Source organism: Sorex fumeus, unplaced genomic scaffold, assembly GCF_029834395.1.
Source record: "Sorex fumeus unplaced genomic scaffold, SorFum_2.1 ptg000018l, whole genome shotgun sequence".
NCBI classification, from domain to species: Eukaryota; Metazoa; Chordata; class Mammalia; order Eulipotyphla; family Soricidae; genus Sorex; species Sorex fumeus.
In genome coordinates this window covers 25,292,384-25,318,878 of record NW_026606075.1, presented here as the reverse complement: position 1 = coordinate 25,318,878, position 26,495 = coordinate 25,292,384, and the positions used below count along the sequence as shown (strand labels likewise).

General features: G+C 46.8%; 1 protein-coding gene across 1 annotated transcript in view; it reads left to right on the top strand.

Annotated features, from left to right (window-relative positions):
* Positions 1 to 554: 554 nt before the first annotated feature.
* Positions 555 to 26,495, top strand: part of IQGAP2 (IQ motif containing GTPase activating protein 2) — a 302,579-nt gene continuing 276,638 nt past the window's right edge. Inside the window, exon 1 of the mRNA XM_056112425.1 lies at positions 555 to 895. Within this exon, the coding sequence (XP_055968400.1) occupies positions 850 to 895 (46 nt within the window). The 5' untranslated portion in view covers positions 555 to 849. The remainder of the gene's footprint in view (positions 896 to 26,495) is intronic.

Genomic DNA, 26,495 nt, shown 5'->3' with positions numbered 1-26,495 from the left:
AGACCCGAGGTTGCGTTTTGAGTGTGGTTGCTGGAGGAGTGTTTTTATTTTGTCCCTGCAGAACCCACACCTACACACACACACACACACACACACACACACACACACGGAGAATTTCTGCTTCTACCAGGGGAACCCTGTGTTTTGTGGCTAGAGTCAGAGAAGCAACTTCCGAAGGAAAGGGCGGGGAGGGGGCGAAAGGACAACCGAGAAGACTAAAGCCTAAAGCGGGGGATGACACTTTTTTCCCGTAGAGGAAAAGGAACTTGGCTGCTGATCCTTCTGCGACACCCCGGGCGCCGGGGGGTCGGGGGCGGCGTGCATCCCGCCGCCCCTCAGCGTTCTGGTCGGGGTGGGTTCCCTGGCGCGCTCGGGACGCTCCAGAAGTGGAACATCAGGTGGGGCGGGGCGACGGCTGCGCCCCACCCCCGGGCCGCCAGCTGTGCGCGGCCCCCGCGCCGCTCCGCGCGCGCCGTCCAATCCCCGGGCCGGGCGGGGGGCAGGGGCGTGTCCACGCCGGGCGGCCGCGGCGGTCGGCGGGCAGTAGGGGTCGCTGCGCCGCGCCGCGCGCTCGCACCGGGGAGAATAACGGGGCCGGGACTGCGGGAGAGAAAGGAAACCTGCCGGGGCCGGCGGCCGGGACGCAGCGGGCGACGGGAGTTCACTTTGGCTCGGGTGTCAGCGCGCGGCGGCGCAGCGACGGAGCCGTCCGCGGGTCTCGCGGCGGCCAGGGGAGACCAGCAAGAGGCCGGACACGAGCGCGCCGCCGGGGCGCGGGAAGCGGCGAGCCTGGCCAGCGAGGGGAGCCGCGGGGGTCGCGCCCCGGGCGGGCCCCCGGAGTCCCGCAGGATGCCCCACGAGGAGCAGCCGTCCCTGCAGAGACCCCGCTATGGCTGTAAGTGCGCGCGGCGCGCGGGGCTCCCGCCCGCCTCCCGGCGCGCCCCCCTTGCCCTTGGAAACCGGTCCCGAGAAGCCCAGGGAGCCCGGCGTGCGCGGGCGGGCGGACCCGGCCGGAGGGCAGGCTGTGCCCGTGTGGCTGACCAAGTTGGGAGTGGGGGGCCGTTGTTGGCAAGGGAAGGGATCGGCGTCCTCGCCAAAAATTCCTGTACAGCCGGGCTGGCCACCACCTCTGTCCTCCGTGCCAGCGGGGTGCGCGGGCCGCCCTGGAGCTGCGCTCTGGGACGGACCGGGTTGGGGTTTCGGGGGATCAGGTGAGGATCCCGCGGAGCTCCCGGCTAGGACCAGGGGGTGGCGACAGGGACCGAATTCTTGCAACTCCGGCGAGGAGGAGGAAAGTTTGCGGAGGCTACAGGTGGGCACCTCCAGCCGTGTGCCCGCGTTCGCTGTGCGCGGAGGGCGGACGCCTCTCCCCCTCCCCCCCCTCCGCCCTCTCCGTCCGGCTTCACCTGAGCCGCCGGGAGCCAGTTTGGGCCCAACGCGTAAAAGTTCTTCCCCGTTGCAGCCCCGGGGGCTCCCTCCCCGGTGCCCCCGAGTCCCTGCCCGAGCTGCGTGCAGGCAGAAGAAGATCCGGGCCCGGGATCCGGTCGGAGCCCGCGTGACGCGGTCGAGATGGTGTCGATTACTCGGGGTTGCCCTGGGCGCAAGGTTGCTTTGGACTCGGGAGTGGATGCAGCGCGCGATTAGGACCAGCCCACCACGTGGCTCGTGTGCAGAGCTCAGAGTCTGGGCGCAACTAGCGCCAGGAAGCGTTTCCTTTAAAGCAAACAGAAAGTTGGCGCTCCCTCACCCTTCGGGGTTCGCCCTGTCAGTGAACCTAGGGCCGGGTCGAGAACCACAGGTTAATCTTTTGCCTATTCTGGCCTTGGTGCGAAAGAACCAGGTTTGGTGCTGCTGGGGACGCCAGGAGCAGGGTGTGCGGGTCACAGTGACCAGGAGGGGACCGCAGTCTTTCCTAATTAAAGGTGTTGTGCTTCTGTACCCTCCTCTTCCTCCACACCCGCCTTGGATCGAATGTCAGATGGGAAGTAACTTATTTTCCCCATATGACCCTTGTGAGGTTGGAGGGACAGTAGGGGGCAGCGAGGGGACAGCTGCAGCCTCGGGGGTCCTGGCCGAGCGTTGAACCCACCCGGGGCTTTGCGGCCCTTCTTGTGGGCTGGAAACTACACAGACTGCAGAGCAGCTTGAGTTCATGGCGGAGCATAGCGTGCCCATTGAGAGTGTATGCTGCCAGCTCCAGGCCATGAAAAAGCCCTTGATGGGACAGTGGCCCAGAACAGTGTCAGAGGAGCATAAAGCTTGGAAATTAGGCGAATATGGGTGTGAAACATGGTTGTGTTTATAAGGGTTACTTCTAGCAGTGTTGGGGGGTGCTGTGCCTTGCACATGTGAGACACGTGGTCTACCACTTCAGCGGTCTCCCCAGCCCAAAACGTGCCTTTTGGGTGGGCTAGAGAGATAGTAAAGGGTTAATCCCAAGATGCAGGTTCTGAGCAGGATCCTCAGCCGCCCCACCCCTACCCCCCATACATTGACCCAATGGCCTGGTTGACTCAAATTGCAGGGAAGGCCCTTGAGCACCACTAGGAAGCCCAGCCTCCCCCTGCCCCCCACCCTCACATACACCAAAAGTTAACTGTAGACACCCATTATAGTATCCTATTCACTGAACTATCACTCTGACCCCAAAAGTGTTTTTTAGGCTAGGCATATGGATCAGTGGAAGAGTACATACCCTGGGCTTGATCCAGCAGCACCAAAAATCAAAACAACCCAAATAAAAATGGAGAGATAGTAGAGCAGTAGGACCCTTGCACGTGGCCAACCTGGGTTCAATTCCTGGAGCTCCATATGTTCCCCTGAGCACTACCAGGAGTATCCTGAGTACAGAGCAAGGGTTACCCCTGATATTGCCGGGGGTGACCCCCAAACAAAAAAGGGTTTGATGGTACATTTTGCTGATTTATTTTGCAGTACCAGGGATGGAACCCGTGGCCTCATGTGCAAGGCAAGGGCTCTCCTGCTGTGCTACAGCTCTGGTGTGAACTGGGGGGTGCAGCCCTCAGCGTGCAGAGCTACAGTACGCGCAGACCTAGTCTAGTGTCTCTGCATGCGCAGCTGGGGTGATGCTGGGTTTTCATTGATGCCTCCTGTGGATTTTAGTGTAGATAAGTGATCCACAAGTGGTTACCTGGAGATCCATTTGATATGCCAAAAACGGTAACAAGTCTCACAATGGAGATGTTACTGGTGCCCGCTCAAGCAAATCAATGAACAGTGGGAGGACAGTGCAAAGCATTCAGTGCGTGTGATCACTCTCTGGGAGAGTCTTAGTCCAAGTTTTCTCAGTCTGGGGTGAGGAGTTGTGGGGCCAGACTGATGGGATCGATTGGTCCTTCCCTCTTCCCTTATCTCAGCTTATTAGATGGGTGACATTCATGAGACCCTTAATGTTATAAAACGGGAAATATGTGCTGGTTTCTAGACTTGATGGCCATCTCAGACTGGTGATTATTATTACTAGTGTTTTGGGTGGAGCCATAGCACAGCAGGTAGGGCGTTTGCCTTGCACGCGGCCGACCCAGGTTCAATTCCTCCGTCCCTCTCGGAGAGCCTGGCAAGCTACTATCCTGCCCGCATGGCAGAGACTGGCAAGCTCCCTGTGATGTATTCTCGATATGCCAAAAACAGTAATAACAAGTCTCACAATGGAGATGTTACTGGTGCCCTCTCAAGCAAATCAATGAACAGTGGGAGGACAGTACTACAATGTGGTGCTACAATGTTTTGGGTTTAGGGCCACACCTGGCAGTGCTCAGGGTTTATTCTAGGCTCTGCACTCTAGGATCACTCCTGGCAGTGTTTGGGTTGACTGGTGTTCAAGCATGCGAAGCAAGCACCTTACTTGCTGTACTATCTCTCTGACTCATGAAGCATTGATGGAATATTACAATATCATTTTGATACCAGGTTCTTGAATGGTGTATGTTTGTTTTGAAAACAGTAGTACACAAATGCACCTTCATGTTAAGAGATACTGCTGAACCCCCAACTCTCATCTGATAGGGATGATGTGCAGTGTAGGAATATATAATTTCTGGTGGTTTTGGCTCTCTGGTTCTGCTGTCAACACAAGATAGAAAATGATGCTGTGAGTGGAAAGCCCGGGAGGTAATGCAGGATTGTTTTCACTGGCATTACAGTGCCATGCTGTTGTCTGTTGTCTTGGTAAGTACAGGTTTAACAAAACCACAAACTATACCAACCAGGTCTTATCCCTGGCATTTAAAAATAAAGTCATAGTATATTCCCTGCATATTGTAATTTCACTTCGAGACCTGTATGTTCTACCCAGATATTTTCTGTCCAAGATACATGAGATTGGGTTTGAAAAACAACTGTTTAGGGCTGGAGAGAGAGCTCAGTGGGTCAGAAGCATTGTCCGGTCCCCCCAGTCTCCCAAGCTCTGAACTGAAATAGCCCCTGAGCACCTCTGAGTCTGGTCCCAAAAACAAAGCAACTGTTATGTAACTGGAATGAAGCTGTTTTAGGTCTGGTCTTCTGTTCTGCCATCTCGCTTCCCACTGAATTGTCCTTTACTAGTTCAAATGAGCTCAGCTCTGGGCTGGTAAGCTATCTTTCCCTTTCCTGTGTGTGCGCGCGCGCGTGTGTGTGTGTGTGTGTGTGTGTGTGTGTGTGTGTGTGTGTGATCCCATGTAGCATTTGTTGTGCTTGAGGGATTTCTCAGTGAGTTCTCCAGGAAGGCTCCCTGATCAGATTTCTGACACTAGCACTCACTGAAGTCATGTGATTTGCACACCGGAACACTGAATGAAAATTAAAAGAGGCAAATCAAACAAACCACTTTCTATTTAACCCCCCCCCCCACACACACACACTGCTTCCGGGTCAGCCACATCTTCCCACAACCATGAAGTTATTGTGTGTAATATTACAACAGACCGGAGCGGACATGCCAGCTCACTAATGCAATAACCAGAAACTTTCTACACTCAGAACCAAACCTAAATGACATTTGAGCTTAGGTATGATTTGCAAAGCACTTTTATGCTGTTGTAATGAACTCTGATCTGTTTGCCAAAGTAATTTTGAAAACATGTTGCCACCATGATCAGTTAAAAGATTGGCTCCTCAAGCTTTTGGCCTGGAGCACATGCTTTACTTGCGGAGGCGACACTGCAGGCTCTGAGGGATGTGCTCCCTGTTCTCTTCCTCCTCCCCTCCCCACCTGCCCCCCCCCCTCAACAAAGCTTGTCTCCATTTACTTGAGTTTAAAATAAGATCGATAAATAACAGAAAGGGAAGTGGCTTTGTGACTTCAGTGAGATGTTTTCAGTCATGGACTGATTCAGTGAACACTTAAACATCTACTTTGCGAATTGGTAATCCACGCTTCTTCTGAGGTTGTCTGTTTTCTTTCTTTTCATTTTCTTTTTGTTTTTGGGCTTTACCCAGCGATGCTCAGGAATCACTCCTGGCTTGGGGGAGCCATATGAGATGCCAGGGATTGAACCGGAGTTAGCTGCCTGCAAGGCAAATGCCCTACCTTCTGTGCTGTCTGTCTCTCCAGCCCAAGGATGATGATTTTCTATCCTCTGCAGTGCTGCTTTTTTGGTTTGTGTTTTGGCCACACTCAGCACTACTCAGGCTTACTCCAGCAGGGCTCAGTGCCACATGGTCAGTCGTGTGCATGGCACGTGTCTTACTATTCACTTTACTATTATACTATTTCTTATTATACTTAGTATACTGTTTCTCCAGTCCCATCTACAAAGCATCTTTCAGAAACATTGTAAAACTTATCAGCATTTTAGTTTGCTTGAGCAAATCGATGTACAATGGGAGGACAGTGACAGAGACAGTGAATTTTATTTATTTATTTATTTATTTTTGCTTTTTGGGTCACACCCGGCGATGCACAGGGGTTACTCCTGGCTCTGCACTCAGGAATTACCCCAGGCGGGTGCTCAGGGGACCATATGGAATGCTGGAAATCAAACCCAGGTCCACCACGTGCAAGGCAAACGCTCTACCCGCTCTGCTGTGCTATTGCTCCAGCCCAGTTTGCTACTTTTAAAAAGAGCAAAAGTGGGACTGGAGAGATGGCACAGGAGTTCAGTAAGGTACTTGCCTTATATTTTGCCAACCCCAGATACCAGGGGTCACTTTTGAGCACAGATAGAGGAATAGCTTCTGGGTGTCATCCGCCTCTCTGCTTCCTCCTATTTTCCCCACCTCTCTGCCTCCCCATCTCTTCTCCACCCCCCCAAAAAGAGCAAAGCTTGCCCAGGTGAGGTGTGTGTTGGGATGGTGGGTTGGGGGGAACATTCTGCTGATACGTGGTGCTTTTGGCTAATGCTCTGGTACAGTAAGCTTTCTATGCGTGCACCCCCCCCCCCCCCTTGATAACGGGAGTACTGGGAGGGCGGTATCTCCCTCCCTCTGATGCTCTGATCCCTTCCCCAGTATCACTGGAGTCAGGTAGGTAAAGCAGGACCGTATACCCCCCCCCCACCAAGCAGGCAGCTTGGCTCTTGCACTGTATCAGTACTTTCATTTGTTTGTTTTTTGACCACACCCCATAGTGCTCAGGGTCATTGCTGGCTCTGTGCTCAGGAGTGACCTCTGGCAGTGCGTGGGGGCCCATATACAGAATTGCCTGTCCAAACCAGAACCAATAGGATGTCAGGCAAGTGCATTAGACTCTTGGCTCACTCTCTCTCTCCCCTCCTTGGATTTTTTGTTTCAATTTTTATTTCTTCCCCTTTGTGTTTGTGGCTTTGGCAAGTAGGGATCATGCAGAAGCTTGGCTGTGGTGTGTGCCGGGGACGGGTGGTGCTTGCACCCTTGGCTACGGTGTTGTACACACCTATCATTAAGGTCCTGGCACACGTGATCACCAGGACTCACACTCTTAGCTGAGGGGCACAGTTATGGTTTTGGTGCTCTCTTGGTGGGGGGGGTTCACTGCCATACTCACACAAGTGCTCGCCAGAGGTCACACATCCAGCCCTGCTGCTCATTTACCTATTTAGTTCCAATGCTCATGGCAGAGGGGGTTCCACCCCACACACATCCTTGTGTGTATGTGTGTGTGTGTGTGTGGTGTTCATATATACCTGACTTGACTGCAGCCAGAAATCAGTTGCTGTGCCAAGGAGAACACTGCTTCCAGGCTCAAAGCACATATTTCCGGACTCCCCTTGGCGTCTGAGGGACTCAGGGAGTTCGATCTCAGGACTGCACACTTGTGAGGTGGGTGCCACAATCTGCTGCAATGTTCCTCTGGTGTCAGTGAATTTATTTGAGCTGGAGAAGCTTCCAGATCTCTCCTCTGTGTGGCCCTGTGATGCAGCCTTTTGTAGACCAAAAAAAAAAAACCAGGCTGCTCCTTCATGTGCAAATGTTTCCACTGAACTTTTCAAAAGGATCTTTAAGGTCAACAGCTAAAGTGTTATTTTAGTATGTTTTTAACTTTAATTACACATACTGTTAGCCAAAATGGCTTATTAGGGAGAGATTAAGCTTGTAATACTGAGTTTGTTTAATTTATTTAAAAATTTGGTGTTATTTGGGGTGTTAGCTAATTCCCCTCTTTTTTGATTCACTCTCCTACACTTACACCCTCTAATTCTGCAGACTTTTTAACCACCAATTTTATTTATCTATGTATTTGGGTTTTGGGCCGCACTGGGCAGTGCTTAGGGTTTACCCTGACTGTTCTCAGGAGTCATTCCTAGCGGTACTCGGAGATTCCTTCTGTAGTGTTGGTGATTGAAACAGGGCCAGTTGTGTACAAGGCAAGAGATTTAACCCCTGTGCTGTCTCTTTGACCCCAGCTGATTTTATTTAAAAGATCATTATATGAATGGATCTAATATTAATCAAGTCTTTTATTAAAAAAAAACCCTTAAGACCTCTGAACCTGTGACCTGATGTCTAATTCCTAGGAGGGAGGCACTTCCGTTTGGGGCATGGTCTTATCAATTGTGAATTTACGGCAGCCAGAGAGATAGTGCAGGAGGTAAGGTACTTGCCTTGCGTGTGGTTGTCTTGGCCATGACCCTGATTTGAGCCCCTTGCATGACATATGATCCCACGAGCACCACCAGGGGTGACTCCCCAGCACAGAGCTAAGAAAAGATCCTGAATACTGCTGGGTATTGTACCAGAACAAAAGCAAATTGTGAGGGGCTGGAGAGAGAAGAATGGGTAAGGCATTTGTTTTGAACCTGGCCTGCCTGGGTTTGATCCCCGACATCCAGTATAGTCCTTCGACATCCAGTATAGTCCTTCGACATCCAGTATAGTCCTTCGTGCACTGCCAGGAGTGATTCCTGACACCAGAGGAACATTGCAGAGTCAGAAGTAACACTGAGCTTTACCAGGGGTGTCCCCAAAACAACAAACAAACAAACCTTCCCAAACCCCCAAGCAAACCAAAAAACCCAACACAGAAAACAAATTGTGAATTTTCCAAGTAAGGGTGATTTTTGTGTGCTGTTATCATCATTTGCTCATTAGTGCCTTGTGGGGGAGGAGGCAGCAGTTTCTCCATCACAAATGTTGCCTAGAACACAAAGCTCACTGGTGCTAAGGGAGCTGGAAGCCCTTTCTCAGCCGCGGTTGCCAGTTTGCCTTTCTGCAATCAGTGGCCTCTGCTTCCTCTGTCCCAAGGCCTTTTCCTGATTTTACTGAACTGCAGAAACCTGTTAGCGCTTGGATAGCTGAACCTTAGAAGTCCACACATACAAAAGCAACTGTGTCCCTTTGCTTTTGTTTTTCTTCCCCTAAAGAAAAGCGCAGAAATCTTCACAGGCTTTTTATAGAGTGCAGCTAGATTTCATGAGAGGAGTTTATGGAGATGTTGAGACACAGCCCATCTTGCTGTGAGGCACTGAAATGAAAGAAAGGCTTTTCCATAATAATATAGTGGCATGCTCCAATGATTCTAAATAGGATCATTTGTAAAACACTTTATTACATGTTCTGCCCATGCCTTGGCATCTGGGGTGGAAGAGAAGTTAGGCAGAAGGTGGTAGTGGGGTGGTGACTGACCAGTCAGTCTGTTCTTCACGCGACTGTTGTATTTGTTCTTTCCTCCTGGCAAGGTAGAATGGTGTTGATGAAATAAATAGCAAAAGCTTTGGCATTGAGTACATGTGGATTTCGCGGGCTGGGGGGCGGGGGGGGGGGGCGCTGGAGCAATAGCACAGCATGTAGGGTGTTTGCCTTTCACGCGGCCAACCCAAATTTGATTCCCAGTATCCCATAGGGTCCCCTGAGCACCATCAGGAGTAATTCCTGAGCGCATGAGCCAGGACTAACCCCTTTGCATCGCCGGGTGTGACCCCCAAAAAGAAGAAAAACAAAAAAGAAATAGATGTGGATTTCAATCCTGACTTGGTCATTGACTGAGTGTCTTAGAGGGCAGTATCTTTTATTCCTGTCAAAAGTGGTTCATATGCCTGGCACATAGTGTTAAGCAAATTATAGTTTTGATAATTGAGCACCTAGTGTGTATGGCACATTGTGGATGCAGAGAAAGTGATGGCGTTGGCAGCTTTCAAGAGAATAGAAGACGAAAGACAGGTGTTTTTACATAGACTACTTCAAGTTCCCAAAACACATGAGAGTAAGGTGCTCGAATGAGAAGATGGGAGGGTTCAGAAAGGTTGTGAATTTAAACATCACCTTGGAAGGTTGGTTCCGTGATGTAATGGTTAGCACTCTGGACTCCGAACGTCACCTAGGGAAAGAAAGGGTAGAGGAAGCACTGACAGGCTTTCTGGTGTATTTGCTGTGTGGGTAGTTGGATTGATCTCTGGATGTTGCTGTCGAAGGGAGAGGGAGCCGGGAGGGATCTTTAACAGGCAAGCACTGTAGCACTGTTCTCCCATTGTCCATCGATTTGCTTGAGCGGGCACCAGTAACGTCTCCATTGTGAGACTTGTTGTTACTGTTTTTGGCATATCAAATAGGCCATGGGGAGCTTGCCAGGTTCTGCCACGCAGGCGGGATACTCTTGATAGCTTGACGGGCTCTCTGAGAAGGACGGAGGAACCTAACCCGGGTCGGCTGCGTGCAAGGCGAATGCCCTACCTGCTGTGCTGTTGCTCCAGCCCGTAGATGGCAAAGGATAATGAAATTATCTAGGGCAGCACTTCCCAGGTTAAGGCCACCTGGTCCTTATGGGGCCCCAGAATGTTCCTAGAGGGCCACCAGTAAAAATTTTGCTGGTGGAGGTGGGGGGAATGACATGAGATGAGGGAGTAGGGAACCATAGAGGGAAACAGGGTTGGAAGCGGGTCGCGGTTAGGAAAGGGTTGAGAAACACGGGTTGGGGCGGAAGGGTTTCCAAAGGCTTTTTTCTTCATTCTCTCCCTGGCTGGTGGCACTTCTTTCTCCTCAAACTTTGCTGATTTAGTGCCCTCAGATGACAACTGCCCATCAGGGCAAACACAGCTTGTGCTTCCAGGTCACTGGGTGGCCCTGACTGGCCTGGCCTCCAGTTGGTCTCTCCTTTCCCTTCCTCGAGTGGAGCTCTATCTGTGGCCCAACCGGCCACAGTGCCACAGGGAGCTGATTGCCCTGCTTCCAGCAGGTGTAGTGGGTTTGGGGTGATTCCCTGGAGCAGCTACAGAAGCAGTCCCCCACCCCCATATACCCACACCCACCCACCCACCTTGTTGGAAAGATGGATTCCTGGCTTCACCCACACCCAAAGGGAAGCCCTAGGGTGGGTCTGTCCTCAGGACCTGCTGGTTCTCTGCTCTGCATACGTGGAAGGACCAGCCCAGCTTTCTGTCTCACCATGACTGCAGGTGTTGTCAAGTGAGCGGGACACCTGCGGTGTGGGATGAACATGCCCAGTGGAGGCCTTGAGCACACACAGACCCAAGCATGGTTTCAAGGCAGATACATGTTTTTTTTTTTTTTAATAGGATTTATTTTGGATGATTCTAAATGGGATTTTTCTCCCCCCTTGCAGAAGACAAACTGGATTAGGAAAGTCTCAAATCTCTACTGATCTAGGAATTACATGAAATCAGCTCCTTAGGGTGTCTAGGTGGCAGTGGCATTTTGAGGAGCCAGTGGGCTGGCTGAGTAAGACTTTTTTCTTTTTTTTTTTTTTGCTTTTTGGGTCACACCTGACAGGGGTTTCTCCTGGCGGTGCTCAGAGGACCATATGGGATGCTGGGAATCGAACCCGGGTTGGCCGCATGCAAGGCAAATGCCCTACCTGCTGTGCTCTCTCTTCAGCCCCTGAGTAAGCCCTTTTATTGCAAAGGTTGGTTCCAGTCTTCAGCGGGGTGAGTAGGAGGTCCTGGGCAGTAAGCCTGGGAAGATGATCTTCTCCAAGGCCACTTGTATGGTTTTGATTCATTCATACATCTTAGACCCACTAGATATTTAACAGAAATGTGATCTGAGAGGCCCTGAGCACCCAGCTCATCCTGCATTGTGGGGAAGCTGTGGGTTTATTTGTCTTGCTATCAATTAAAGATAAGAGGACATTCCTGTGATTTTTGTTGTTTGTTTGGCATCCCCAGAGCAACTTCTTTTGTTTTTCCTTCTCCATTACCAGATCTTTGAAGGAAGACATTTGAATATCACTAATAAGCTTCTGATCATTGTATCTCTGTTGTGATATTTTGTTGCCATTATGAATTCAATATTTGTGTGCGTGCGTGTGTGTATGTGTGTGTGTGTGCGCGCGCACGTGTGTGTGTGTGTGTGTGTGTGTTTGTTGGGGGGCATGCAGGAGAGAGTTGAGCTATAACTGGCTGTGCTACTCCCTTCTCTTATGTTCAAGGTTTACTCCTGGTAGTGCTTAGGGAGCCATATATGCTGCCTGGGACTTAACCAGGGTCAGCTGCATGCAAGTTAAGCACCTTAACCCTGTGCTGTCTTCAGCCTTCATGAATTTAATCTTAAGTGATCTTTATATAAGTCTACTTACATAAGTAGACTTGCTTGGTATGTGTTTGAAGCAATACATGTACAAAACTTTTTTTTTTTTTTACTTAGACTACCAAATTTTTTAGCCTTTCATAATTTAAATTTTTGTTTTGTTTTGATTTTTTGGGGCCATACTGGTTGTGCTCAGAGATCACTCCTGGCATGTGTTGGGGGATTATATGGGGTGCCAGGAATCAAACCTGGGTCTGCCACATGTAAAGCAAGTACCCTTCTCAATGGACTATCTCTTCATCCCCCATCATCTTTATTGATAAATCACTGCATTTTAGCATTATATGTTTATATGCACATCATTATAAATCAGTACCTGTATAAATTGCCTTTTCACTGACGACATCCAGTTCATCTTCACCATCCTGTTGATTTCTTTTTGCCTGATTTTCTCCCCATCACCTTCTCCCTTCCCTTCTGGTGACCTGCAGTTTAGCATGACAGTCTGAAAGTTTTGTTTTATTTAGTTCATTTGTTTGCTCACTCTAACCACATAGGTAGGAAATACAGACACTTTTTCTCTGGCTTAGTACAGTAAGCATAATACTCGCTAGATCCACTCATGTTGCAAATGGCAGGATTTCATCCTTTATATATCTTAGTGGCATTCCATTGTGCATACACGCCAGTCTTCTGCTAATGGGCACTTATTTTCGACTCTCGTCTGTTGGGAATAATGCTGCCACAGACATGGGGGTGCACCTTCTTTTTAGATTAGTGTTTTTGCAACACATATTTAAAATACTTAAGTAATACTTAGGTGCAGTACCTAGCTTGTACCCTTGTCCCCTGGCCCTGAGAAGAACTTAACAAATATTTGCTGTTATTACAGGTGTTGCTTCAAGTGTCTGTACTGTTTATCTAAATTAGGGACTTGTTTCTATTGTCTGTCAAATTAATGATAATCTCAACAGCTTCCAAGTACCTTGCAAATATTTAATGTTGGGAGATTTGCTCTCAGTCTCGCTGGAGCCTGGGTAAGTTACGTTCATTTCTTCAGTTCTTGGTTTCCTCACCTGTAAAAAGCAGGTGGGAAAGCTCATGGTTAGGGAATAAAATGATTTAATTTATGGCTTCTCATGTTCTGAGTTTGTCGAGTCCGCCCTTGAGTGAGGGTGCTAGCATGTTGTCTCCATTACCTCGACCCCGTGCCCTTTTCTCCCTGTAGTACTGTCCCATAGCACTATCCTCCTGTTGTTCATAGATTCGCTTGAACGGGCACCAGTAATGTCTCCATTGTCAGACTTGTTAACTGTGTTTTTGGCATATCGACTAGGCCACGGGGAGCTTGCCAGGCTCTGCTGTGTGGGCACGATACTCTCGGTGGCTTGCCGGTCTCTCCAAGACAGACGGAGGAATCGAACCCGAGTCGACCGGGTGCAGAGCAAACGCCCTACCTGCTATACTATCGCTCCAGCCCTCTCTGTCGCAGTGGTTGTAAAATGCTACCCCCTCCTCTCTTGCAAGCACATCCTCTTAGGGTCATTCTGTAATTATCAATATGGAAATGAAGTTAATCTCAGTGTGGGTGGTGCTTAAACTAGGTATTGTTTATATAGCCTTTAAAAATGTTTGACTTGTACAGTCACTCTCTCCCAATAGAGCTGGGGTGGGGCACTGGCTGGGTGGGTTTTTGTGCCACCTATTCTGTTATCTTTGAAATGAGTTTGGAGTTGTGGGTTGCATACCTGAGCAAGGAATTATGCTAAGCTTTCTGAATATTGCTGTTCCTGCTTTGAAATCCCCAGGGTTCTTGATGCCCTTGAGATCTGAAGTTACTTGGAATACACGTAATATTTTTTCCTGGTCCAGATTGTGGAGTTTGGTTTAGGATAAGCCAGCCTTCTGGTCAACCCTGTACAGTCGGGGTTTAGAAAGTTGAGGAGGAGGAAGAACACTAGGTTCCAATGGCAGGTAAACTTCAGGCCTCTCAAAAGTTAGTGATATTCTTGAGCTCTGTGAAAATGAACTTACTGGAATCATTTGGGATATTGGAGCCATTAGAAATAGAGAATCCAGGGCTGGAGAGGTGGAACAGCAGCTAGGGTGCTTGTTTTGCACATGGCTGAGCTGGGTTTGATTTCCAGTATCCCATGTGGTCCTGAGTATAGAGCCAGGAGTTACCCTTGAGCATCACTAGGTGTGACTCAAAACCAAAAAACGAAAAAGAAAACAAAACAAAGCTAAAAAGAAAGCCTAGAGCCAGAAACATAATACATAGAGGAAGGCACTTGGCATTGCATGTGGCCAGCTTGGTTTGATCCTCACACTCCGTATAGTCTCCTGACCCTGCCAGAAGTGATCTCTGAGCATAGAGCCAGGAGTAAGCCCAGATCACAACTGGGTGTGGCTTCAAAATAAATCGAGAGAGAGAGAGAGAGAGAGAGAGAGAGAGAGAGAGAGAAAGAATGAATCTGAATCTGGGCTGCTCTTCATAGGCCTGTGTTCTGATTATTCATTCTGCTATCTCCTCTTTCTACAGGGTGAAAATAACTTCAAAGGGTATTTCCACCCTTGCCTTTAGTCTTTCTCCTCAGAGGCAATCTCTGAAAACCAGGCAAGGTTCATATAAACTGTTTCTAGCAACCCTTCTGCTCTTCATTTCCCCAGATAGGGAGCACTGGGGTCAGAGTGTTTCCTGCCTGGGTTACTTGAGTTCTCTGCTTCACCGTGAGTTGACCTAGCAGGTATCCCAGAGTTGTGGGGAAGTGGCTTGGCAAGGTATGAGTTAGGTAGTAGGCTTCCTAGAATGAGTGATCCCCCCTCACCTGTTGCACATGCTCCTCCATACCCAAGATCCTGGAAGAGCGCTTCTTAGAGCTTTACTCATGTTGAACTCATAGGAAATTACATAAATGGTTGCTGTAGAATGATACCAAATCTGATCTTGCTTTTATTCTTATCTATTAATGAGTTGTTACTGTGTCTGGCATATCGAATACTCTTGTAGCTTGCCGGGCTCTCCGAGAGGGGCGGAGGAATCGAACTCGGGTCGGCCATGTTGGCCGCTTGTAAGGCAAACGCCCTACCTCTGTGCTATCGCTCCAGCAGTTATTACTTTCAATTTTTTAAGTTTGTTTTTGAGCCACCTCCAGTGATGCTCAGGGTTCACTTCTGGCTCTGCACTCAGGAATCACTCTTGGTGGCGCTTGGAGGACCAAATGGAATGCCGAAGATCAAACCCAGGTCAGTCATGTGCAAGGCAAGCACCCTACCCACTGTACTCTTTCTCTGGCCCTCGTTTTTCTGGTTTGCTTTTGGTCCATGCCCAGAGGTGCTCATTGCTTACTCTTGGCTCTGGGCTCAGGGACCACTCCTGGCAGTATTTAGGGAACCATATGTGGTACTAGGGTTTGAATTGGAATTGGCCACGTGCAAGGCAACTGCCTAAATCCCTGTACTATAGTATCTCTGGCCCCACTAATGAGTTGTTTTCAAAAGAAAAAATAATTCATCAAAACATATATGTATAATAAATATAAAGTTATTTGCCCATGAGAACTGGAATCACGTGAGGACTAGAGTCCTTTCCTTGGCATTGACACAGACTCTGGTCACTGTCTCAGCACTCTTTCTTATTCTCCTTGTTATAATTATCATTGGCAGGGCTGAAGAGTAAGGTAAGGGGTAGGTAAAGTGTTTGTCTTGCATGCTGCCAACCCTGTTTGGTCCTTGGCATCATATATGGTTCCCCTGAGCACTGCCAGGGGTCATACCTGAGCACAGAGCCAGGAATAGCTCCTGAATATCCCTGACTGTGACAAAAAATAGTGTACAGTGTGTGTGTATACACATATATTATACACACATACATATTTGTTATTCTTATAGTTTGAATTAGCCATCAGTTTGAAAAGTTGAGTTTACATATTCCTTTTTAGTGTAGACTCTGTAACTTTTTACATTTATTAAGTGAACCCTGACAAAGAAATGGAACTTCTGAGTTTCTGTGTAGAAGTTTTGACATTTTTGACAACCTGTCCCTTCTGCTTGTTAAGTAGGACAAACCAGATCTTAACTATTGCATAGGAAAGATACACTTAACCTGTATTCTTGTGATTATCTCTCTGGAAGGTTATGCAAACATCTTTTCAGAGATTGCCTTTGGGGGAAGAGATTGAAAGCAAGGGTGGGAATGCCCTTTGAAGTTGTTTTTACCCATTATCTACTTTAGAAAAGACAAATGTGTTTTTGAAAAATGCCATGCCATGCTGCTTACTGAGCATAATGTGGATGAACTAGAACAGCAGTTAAAACCTATGTGGGTCATAACTGTTTTTTGATTCCTGGTGTAGTCTAATTCAACATATCAATAGCAGTTCTTTCTAGGTGATGAAATAATGGATACATTTAAAAAGTGGTACCTCTTTCCCAAATTTTCTAAAATAAATTTTTTTTAGTGCTCGAGAGATAGTACAGGGTCCTTGCCTTGCACATGGCTGACTCCAGTTAGATCCCTGGCACTGCATGATTCCCCCAACATTGTTGGGAATGACCCACATGTCCAGAGCTGGGTATACACTCCTGAGTATCACCAGGCGTGGTGCAAAGCTTCCTCCCTCGGGGGAGGGGTGTTATAGTTAGGAACATTATAATCATTATTCTTTATTGTTCTGGATTAGAATATTTCTCAAACTTTGTCTTAAGAAAAGTAGTCTGTACTTAAGAAAAGTACTTGATCATTGTATAACTGAAACCCAAGCACAAAAATTTATAAGTCTATAACTGTACCTCATGGTGTTTCACTAATAAAAAAAAAAGTAGTCTGCAAAAAAGTCTTGTTTGAGATCTGATTTTTCAGGGTGTGTGTATGAGTGGGGGGGGGGAGAGAGAGAGAGAGAGAAAGAGAGAGAGAGAGAATTGAAGGACTGAAGTGTTGAGAAGTCCAAAGCACCAGTTAAGCTGGTGTAGTTGCCAGATGAGAGGCTGGAGGAAACAGAGAAAGACCAGCCTGATGAAGTGAGCAATGGTGACAGAAGAAGCTCCCTGCTGGGAAGTAGTGAAGGAAAAGTGTGAGGGAGGCTGATTTTTTAAAAATTTTATTTATTATTATTTTTTTGCTTTTTGGGTCATACCTGGCAATGCACAGGAGTTACTTCTGGTTCTGCACTCAGGAGTTACTCCTGGAAGTGCTCAGGGGACCATATGGGATGCTGGGAATCGAACCCGGGTTCGCCACATGCAAGGCAAACGCCCTACCCCCTGTGCTATCTCTCCAGCCCCGAGGCTGATTTTTATTTATTTTTTTTATCATTTTTTTTAATTTATTTTTTTTGTAGGAGTACTGCTATTTATTCAGCCACTGATTAGCTGATTGAATTGTGCATGAACTCCACCTTACTTTTTTTTTTCTTTTTCCATTTTTTATAATTTTATTTATTGAATCACCGTGAGAGCAGTTACAAAGCTTTTGGGTCTAAGTCTCAGTCATACAATGAAACATCCGTACCTTCACCAGTGCCCATTCTCCACCACCAAAAATCCCAGTATACCCCCATCCCACACCCTCCCCCTGCCTGTGGGGCAGATGATTTCCACATTACTCTCTCTCTACTTTGATCACATTCACTATTTCGACACCAGACCCACCATTATTTAAGATTTTATCCCAACACTCAGATCTGCTGAAAAGGCAACAATAGACAATTTGTGTTCTATTGCTGGTTATGAATAACATATGATGTCGTGTGGCTGCAGTAGGGCCATGTGGTTTTGAAGTTCTGAAATTTTAACACTTAAATCTGGAGGGATTTCTGCCAAAAGCCACTGGGTTTAGAGATCTGCTCTTGAGTCTCTGGGATCATGGCCGTTGAGCAGCTTGATGAGGAGCCAAAGAGGCCGTTCGTGGGCGATGACTTGGGGTCTCATTGGGGTGGGGAAGACAGGCCCGGCTCCACCTCCCCCCCCCCATCCCGTGATACCCAACAAGTTTCGTCACTGCGGGTCCAAGCCTGACTGTCCAATGGCCTCTGGAGGATGACAGCCACCAAGTCGCCAAGAGGGAGCAGACGAAGGGACAGCACCCATCCCCCCCTGGGATGGCCCAGTGACAGTAACCTACTGCCAGGTCCGGACACATTTCTGACAAAAGCCGCTGGGTTTCGAGATTTGTTTCTGAGTCTCTGGGATCAAGGCCGTTGAGCAGCTTGATGAGGAGCCAGAGAGGCCGTTTGTGGGCAATGACTTGGGGTCTTGTTAGGGTGGGGAGTACAGGCTTGGCTCCACCTCCCCCCCCCCATCCCGTGAGACCCAACAAGTTTCATCACTGCGGGCCCAAGCCTGACTGTCCAATGGCCTCTGGAGGATGACAGCCACCAAGTCGCCAAGAGGGAGCAGGCAGAGGGACAACACCCTTTCCTCCCTGGGGTGGCCCGGCGACAGTAATGTACTGTGGAGTCCAGATGCATTTCTGCCAAATGCCACTGGGTTTTGAGATTTGTTTCTGAGTCTCTGGGATCATGGCCATTAAGCAGCTTGATCAGGAGCCAGAGAGGCTGTTTGTGGGTGATTACTTGGGGTCTCGTTGGGGTGGGGAGGACAAGCCCGGCTCCATCCTCATCCCGTGAGGCCCTGTGTGTCTCGTCACCGGGGGCCCAAATGTGACTATCCAGTGGCCTCAGATGGATGACGGCCACTGGGCCGCCAGGGGGAACAGGCCAAGGCACAAAACCTATTCCCACCTGGGTTGGCCCAGCACTGGTAGCCTACTGCAGAGACCAGACGCATTTCTACCTAAAGCCACTGGGTTCTGAGATTCGTTTCTGAGTCTCTGGGATCATGTCCATTAAGCAGTTCAATCAGGAACCAAAGAGGCCATGCCTCCAATTATATAGCTGAGCCGGAGGTGGTTTGTGGGTGTGTTTCCCACATACCTAACTTTTGGCCGTTTACTTTCTTGGTAAACTTTGCCCCAAGTTTTTGGGGTCTGGCCAAAGGCACAGCAGCAATTTTTGGGGTATCTGGAAGTCTGAAAGCGCCATGAGGCTGCTGATGCACTTGCCTCACAGGTACAGATTGACCTGCTGGCGGCACCATACCCCCAACCGAGGCTGATTTTTAAAGGTCGCAATTTCTCAAGTAGCGCCCAGAAAATAAATGAAGAATGCTATCTAAAAGATTAGGTAATTCTCTTGACTCAAGCGGGAGACCCCCACAATTCTTGTGTTTAACAAGTGGTGCTGGTTGCTGTGCATATAGTGGGGTTTGCACAGGGGTTTCTAGGTTAAATGTTTGAGGATCAACTGTGGTTAGAATCTTAGAAGAATTTGAAATGTCTTGCAGCTAGAGAATGAATACATTTATTGACTCTGTCACTCAGACTGGGAGGAATACTTTTGTCGAATGGTGCATATATAAAACAAAATTAATGTGATACTTTCTCTCACAATCACAAACAAATCACAAATCATCCTGTTATTCGTCGATTGCCTCGAGCAGGCCCCAGTAACGTCTCCTTCATCCTAGCCCTGAGATTATATTCAAGACTCTTTAGGAGAATGAGACCCATCATTGTTACTGGTATTTGGCATATTGGGTACACAAGGGGAGTTTGCCAGACTCTGTCCTGTGGGCAGGCTACATTCTCTAGAGAGAAATATATAAATATATGTCTCTTGGAGAGCTCAGCAACCTACCGAGAGTATCCCGCCCACATAGGCAGAGACTGGCAAGCTCCCCGTGGTGTATTCGATATGCCAAAAACAGTAACAACAACAGGTCTCATTCCCCTGACCCTGAAAGAGCCTCCAATCATTGGGGAAAGACAAATAAGAAGAGGCTGCTAAAATTTCAGGGCTGGGAGAAATAGATACGTTACTGGTGCCCAATTGAGTAAATCAACAAACAACGGGATGACAGTGTTACAGTGATACTTTCCACGTTGATCCACCTATAGGCACATTTCATGACTTCATCTTTTCTAACAGCTGCATAGTATTCCAATGTGTAGATGTACCAAAGTTTCTTTAACCAGTCATTTGTTCCCAGGCACTTGGATTTTTTCCAGATTCTGGCCACAGAGGCGGGGTGGGGTGGAGGGGACGGTGTGGGGGTGATGGGAGGGATGCTGGGACCATTGGTGGTGCAGGATGGGCACTGGTGGAGGGATGGGTACTTGATCATTGTATGACTGAAATGCAAGCATGAAAGTTTGTAAGTCTGTAACTGTACCTCACTGTGATTCACTAATAAAAAATTTAAAAAAAATTAGCCAGTGGATGTACTGACTTCTCAGAAGCTGTATCAGAAAACGGAGGGTGAGCAGCCATGATAGAAGTAGGGGCACCCCAGAGCAGTGAGGTCCAGAGGAGTAGGTTAAGGTCAGCACCTGGCATTGAGGGGAAGGTTGAGTTTCCACTTACTTCGTGGCAGGAGATCTGACTTGAGCTCCCATCTGTGTCTGAAAATAGGTTTGTTTACCTCCACAGGGGCGTGGGGTATGAGAGATGACTCTGAGAACTGTTTTCGTACGTGATTGCATGGTCTCAGTCAGAGGTAATTTTGCTGCTTATTTTAATCACTATCTAGTGATCTCAGCAGTGCTGAAAAAAGTTTCTCCCTTCATTTTCCTTGTCAAAGGCAGGACCCTCTAGATTTGTAAAATTGACCTTTTGGGGGAGTCAACTTTGAAGTGAGATTTAAAAAAATTTTTTTTTCCTCTAGCTCAAAGGGCACAGGATCTATGAGATATCCATTTCCTAAATCCACACGTATGCTCTTTGGCCATAAACTTCTCTGTGTGAGCATCTTCTTTGACTAGGATGTGTAACTGTTACAAATATGAGTTTTCAGCTGCTATAAAGTGGAAAAGACTTTTCAAGAGTAGTGTCTTTGAAATATTTTATAAAGAAAACTTAGATAAGATGGGAAAGTGTGTTTTTAGCAATGAGAGGGAGGGTGAGGATGAAGGTGAAGGAACCTCGCTCCTGATCTATTGATAGAGCCAATTTTATTGTGTTGTTGTTGGGTCACACCTGGCCATGCTTAGGGGACCATGCTGTACTGGGATTGAACAGTGTTCCTGCATGCAAAGCATGTGCTGCAGCCCTTTGAGCCATCCCCTAGGCCCTAGAGCTCATTTCTTTTCAAAGATGAGGCACTCTTGCTTATTCTCTGAGTGAAGGAGGGGTGGAAGATGGGCAGCTGGGCTCTCTGGAGGATAGAGACGGTTGCAGGGTACCACCTGTGGGCCGCCTTCTGAATTCCTTGTAAGACTTTGTGACCCATCACCTTGTCACATCCACGCCATCCTCCTGTCACATTTTGCTTTACGGCTCTTCTAGTCCCTCGTTGTCAACCAGGCTACCCTTTCAAATCTTTCGCTTTACGAAGGAGACCTGGAAACCATCTCCTCATTTGTTCTGTTTTTGTTTGTTTGTTTTGGGCCACAACTAGCTGTACTTGGGACTTACTTCCGGTTCTGTGATTAGGGGTGACTCCTCGTGGGCTTGGGGGGACCATATGGGTACTGCTGCCTATGGGATGCCAGGGATTGAACCCGGTTGGCAGTGTGCAAGGCAGGCACTATACCCACTTTACAATAGCCCTGGCCCCTCTGCAGTTCTTCTGCCTGTTTTTTTTTTTTTTGGTCGGGGGGGCATGTAGAGCTCAGGCACAGGTATTTAAAAATTTTAAATTTTATTATTTGGTTTATTTATTTATTTGGTTTATTTATTTATTTTCCCCCCTTGTCGTGTTCAGGGCTTACTCTTGGTTCTGTGCTCAGGGACCATTTCTAGTGGGACTTGAGGGACCATTTGTAGTGCAGGGGATTAAACCTGGTTCAACTGTGTGCAAGGCAAGAACCTGCTTCCCTGTCTCTTACTTTCATTATCTTTCTGGCCCTTTTCTATTTTTAAAAAGTTTTAATTTCATTTATTTTTGTTTGGGGAAGAAATCTAGTGGTGCTCACGGCTTTTTTTCTTCTCCTTCTTCTTTTTCTTCTTCTTTTTGGGTCACACCTGGAGATGCTCAGGGTTACTCCTGGCTCTGCACTCAGGAATTATTCCTGGCAGTGTTCAGGGGATCATATGGGGTGCCAGGGATCAAACCCAGGTTAAACCCAGGTTGGCTGCATGCAAGGCAAATACCTGACTCTCGGTACTCTCACTCCAGCCCCAATAGGGCTTATTCTTGCCTATACTCATCAGTTGTGACTCCTTGTAGCTCAGGGAACCATATGGAGTTCCAGGTGGAGGGCAGACACCTTACTTGCTGTACTGTCACTCTGCGCCCCTCCCTCCCCGCCCCCAGTATGTAGAACTTCTAAACAGAATATTGTTTTAGTTTATCCCAGCTCCTCCACTCCTAGCTGAATGACCTTGAGCCAAGTCTTCACTTCCTTATTCGTGTTGTTCAGCTGTATGTCATTAGGGATAATGATAGTAGCAGACGAATGAATTGATGTACATAAAGTGCTTGGTGCCTGGTAAAAAAAGGCACTCATTCAGTGCAGGTTATTAACGTATTTCCTTTCATTTTCACAGATGTGATTTAGATAATTCCAATTGTTCCCAGAGGTATTATTTGAAATAGTGGTATTTTTCTTTAAACTAACTTTGACTTTCTTTTTTTTTTTTGCGAGAGAGGGTGGTTAACCCAGCTGTGCTTGGGACTGACTCCTGATTTTGTGCCCAGGAATCACATCTGGGCATGTGGTGTTGCTTGGGGGACCATATGCATTGCAGGGGATCAAACTCCAGGTTGGCCCTATGCAAGGCAAGTATCTTAACTGCTGTACTTTCTCTCTGGTCCATCATTTTAAAATTTGTTTTGGGGCCACATTCATTGTTGTTCAGGGACTATTCCTGGCTCTGTTCCCATTGTCCCTCCTGGGTATGTGGGGAATCATGTGAATTTGGAGATTGAACCCAGACTCCTTCACGTGAAGCATGTATGCATTCTTTTTTTTTTTTTCCTTTTTGGGTCACACCAGGCGATGCTCAGGGGTTACTCCTGGCTCTGCAGTCAGGAATTTCTCCTGGTGGTACTTAGGGGGCCATATGGGATGCTGGGAACCAAACCTGGGTTGGCGGTCACGTGCAAGGCAAACGCCCTACCCGCTGTGCTATCGCTCCAGCCCCTGCATTCTTGATTTGTATTTCTTAAAAAAGGATTATTAAAATAGTCTATTCTTTGACCATAATTGAATAAAATTATTAAAATCAATAACAAAAATCTCCCAAATAATTCTGAATACTTGGAAATTAAGCAATATACTTCTATTCCATGGATAAAAGGGAAAAAGTTTTCCAAGGAGAATTAGAAAATATTTTTAGCTATTTAGGATAGCTTATAGACATTTTAGTATTAAGTGATTGCACTAAAAAATCATCTCAAACCGATAATCTAAGTTTTGACATCAAGAGCCTCGGAAAGAAATAGCACTATGAGCATTTAAACAGAAAAGTGAAATATAGGACATTTAAGAACAGAAATCAGCAAAGGAAAAATCATATGGAAAAATATATAAAATATAAAGGTTTTTTAAAGGTCAATAAAGTTGACATGTCTGTAACAGTTTTTAAAAGAAAAAAGGAGAAATGAGACAAATTATCAACGTTGAAAATGAAGCGTACCTTACCTTAGCCTCTTCTTGTAACATTTCTAGAAGGAGCATTAGTAAATCTGAACATAAACTAGAAAACTTGGTGAAATAAACCTCATCCTTGGAGACTATAAGCTACTAAAACTTATCCCAAATAAAATAGATAACTTGAAGTCCTAAAATGTTCAAGAGAAAAATAAGATTAGTTTTGTAAGAACCACGTACAAACTTCAGAACTGGAAAACAGGGCATTTGAAATGTGATATTTTCCAAATGTAACAGAATGGAAATAATGAAGAACCAGTAAACATTGAAAAGGGGCTGCATTATTATTCCTTCCTTTCCACTTTCCATGTGTTATAGGTATTTTACTACTTCAGGTGGGTTTTCTTTTTCTTTCATAGAAAACCTTCAGATATTTCTTGGAGGACTGGTAAATTCCTTTAACTGTCTGCAAGCCTCTTTATTCCTCCTTCTAATCTGAGGGATGACCCAGATAACCCCAGTAGGGGTGTTTTGCATTCCTTAGTTTGTAAACAACACACCACCTAGTCTTTCTGGCTGGTGGCGAAGTTCCCATATATGTGACTCCACTTTCCCCCCATGCTTTGGGACTCTCTTTTGTTTTTTTGTTTTTTTTTTTTGCTATTTATATAATGTCTGTATCTGTTCGAACTTAATCAGAACTTCTTGAAAAGTTCTGATAAATTAAATATATTTTAGATATATGTACCCTCCCATCCCCCCTCACCCCCATGGGTCATATATGCATGTATGAGCCCATGGGCCATTGGGCAACTTTAATTTTGCACACGAAACCAGTGGAGCTTGCCTGTGGACCTTCAGAGATGACAATACAATAGAGGCAAACAGTGATTTAGGCAATCACATGATTATAGAGCTGGGCTTCTAAAAGGTCAGGTGTGGCTTTGGTGGTTCTAAGGAAGTGATGGACATAGCACAGGGCAGATAGGCAGGCAGCTACTGGAACCCCTGTGCAGATGGACTGTTTCTGGTGGTGTTTTTTTTTTTTTTTTAATAAGTCACTGCAGTGTCATTGGACTTGCATCTCAAGTTCACTCTCTTGTGACTGGAGCACTCTAGAATAGTGATTCTTAGCCAGAGCAGAAGGGGGCGGGAGCACATGAGAGCCAGAACTCTAGAACAACCATGGACAGGAAGTAAAGGCAAACAGGTTTATAAGAATGATCGTCGGTCATTTTGTTATTGCTGGGCTCGTGAGGGCTAGGTTAAGAAAGTGAGTTTGAGGCTTCTTGGTTTCATTGGGCCTGGCTAGGGACTAGGCCACTTGACTGATTTTTGAAGGTTTGGGCTTCATCTTTTCCCTGGTTGGAGATTAGTTAGGTGAGATCAAGAAGCTCCACAGTTTTAATTCCATGTGACCAAGCTCTTGTTGCCTAATCATTAGTTTTCAGCTTGTATTGCTTGTGTTAAGTATAATGTGTAGAGTTCCTAGGTTTTTAGTTAGTTTATTATTATTATTATTATTATTTTTGCTGGGGGCATGGGAGCATACCTTATACTGCTTAGGCTACTCCTGATAATTTCATGGGGGCGGGGAGCATATAGGGGATGCTAGGTATAAAAGTCAGGTTGGCTGTAAGCAAGGCCAACACTCTAACCACTGTACTATCTCTTCGTTCCCTAGGATCAGCTTAATAAGAAAAAGTGCTGTCTTTGCAGAATAGCTTCTATATTATTGAAACTTGAACAATCCTTCTTCAGCAGAAACCCTGTTTTAACTCTGGTTTCAGGCCTGTTTCTGGAAGCTTTTTTGACCTCAGGGGGAGACATTCATGGGTTCTTAAGTCTGTTAGGAGTCAAGCCTGTGAGAGAGGAGTGTTATATGCACATTCCTAAAAGGGGACTTTTTCCTTGCAGTTTAACTTCTAGTGATACTCAGAACATATAGAGATATAGACATAGTGCTTATCTGTGCCAAACACTGTTGTAGGAATTTTAGGTCAATTGCCTGATTTACTACTCATTAGAACCTTCTAAGGTTGGTTACTAATATCCCCATTTTAGAAGTGGGAAAACTAAAGTATGGAAAAGTTAACCCCAAGGCTTCATAGCTAGGAAAGGCAGAATCACAATTTGTGATTGTGATGTTACAGTAGATCGACCCAGGTTCAATTTCCAGCATCCCATATGTTTCCAAGTCCACCAGGAGTGATCTCTGAGTGCAGAGCAGGAGAAAGTCCTGAGTACCACTGGGTATGGCTTCCAAAACCAATCCCCTCCCCCCCAAAAAAAAACCCAAAAAGCAAAAAAAAAAAAACCACCACCACCAACAAAAAGAAACACAAATAACACAAAACACAAAAACACAAAAAACAAAGATTTGCATGTAGGCTGTGACTCAGGCTTTTGGCTTATCCAAATGTGTTAAAAAGCCAGATATAAGTTATAAAGTCATGTTTGGCAGTTAGTAGTTTTCTGTCTGTGATAAATTAACACAAACTGCCTGACTTAAGACAAGAGGAACTGAGAGTTAGAGTGTACAGGGGTTAAGGCACTTGCCTTGCATGAGATGGTCCTAAGTTCTATCTCCTGGACTGCATAAGGGCCTCTGAGCACAGAACCAGGAGTAAGCCCTGATGTGGCCCGCACAAACAAAACAAAACAAGTTAAAAAAGACAATAGGAATTGATCCTCTCAGTTCTGGAGGCCAAAGTCCAAAATCAAGATGTTGGCTGGACCATGCCTCTTCTGAAGGCTTTAGGGAAGGGGCTTCCTCCTCTCTGCCTAGCTTCTGGCTATCGCTGGCACCTGTTTAATTTCCTTGGCTTCATGTACCTCGCTTGTCTCTGACTCTGGTTGCACACACCAATCTTGCTGAGTATCTGTTTTCTTGTCTTCTAAGAACCAGTCACTGGATTACAGCCCACCCTAATCCCATGTGACCTCATTTAAATTTATTATATCTGCGAAGACCCCATTTCTAAAAAAGAAGTTTCTATTCTGAGGCTCT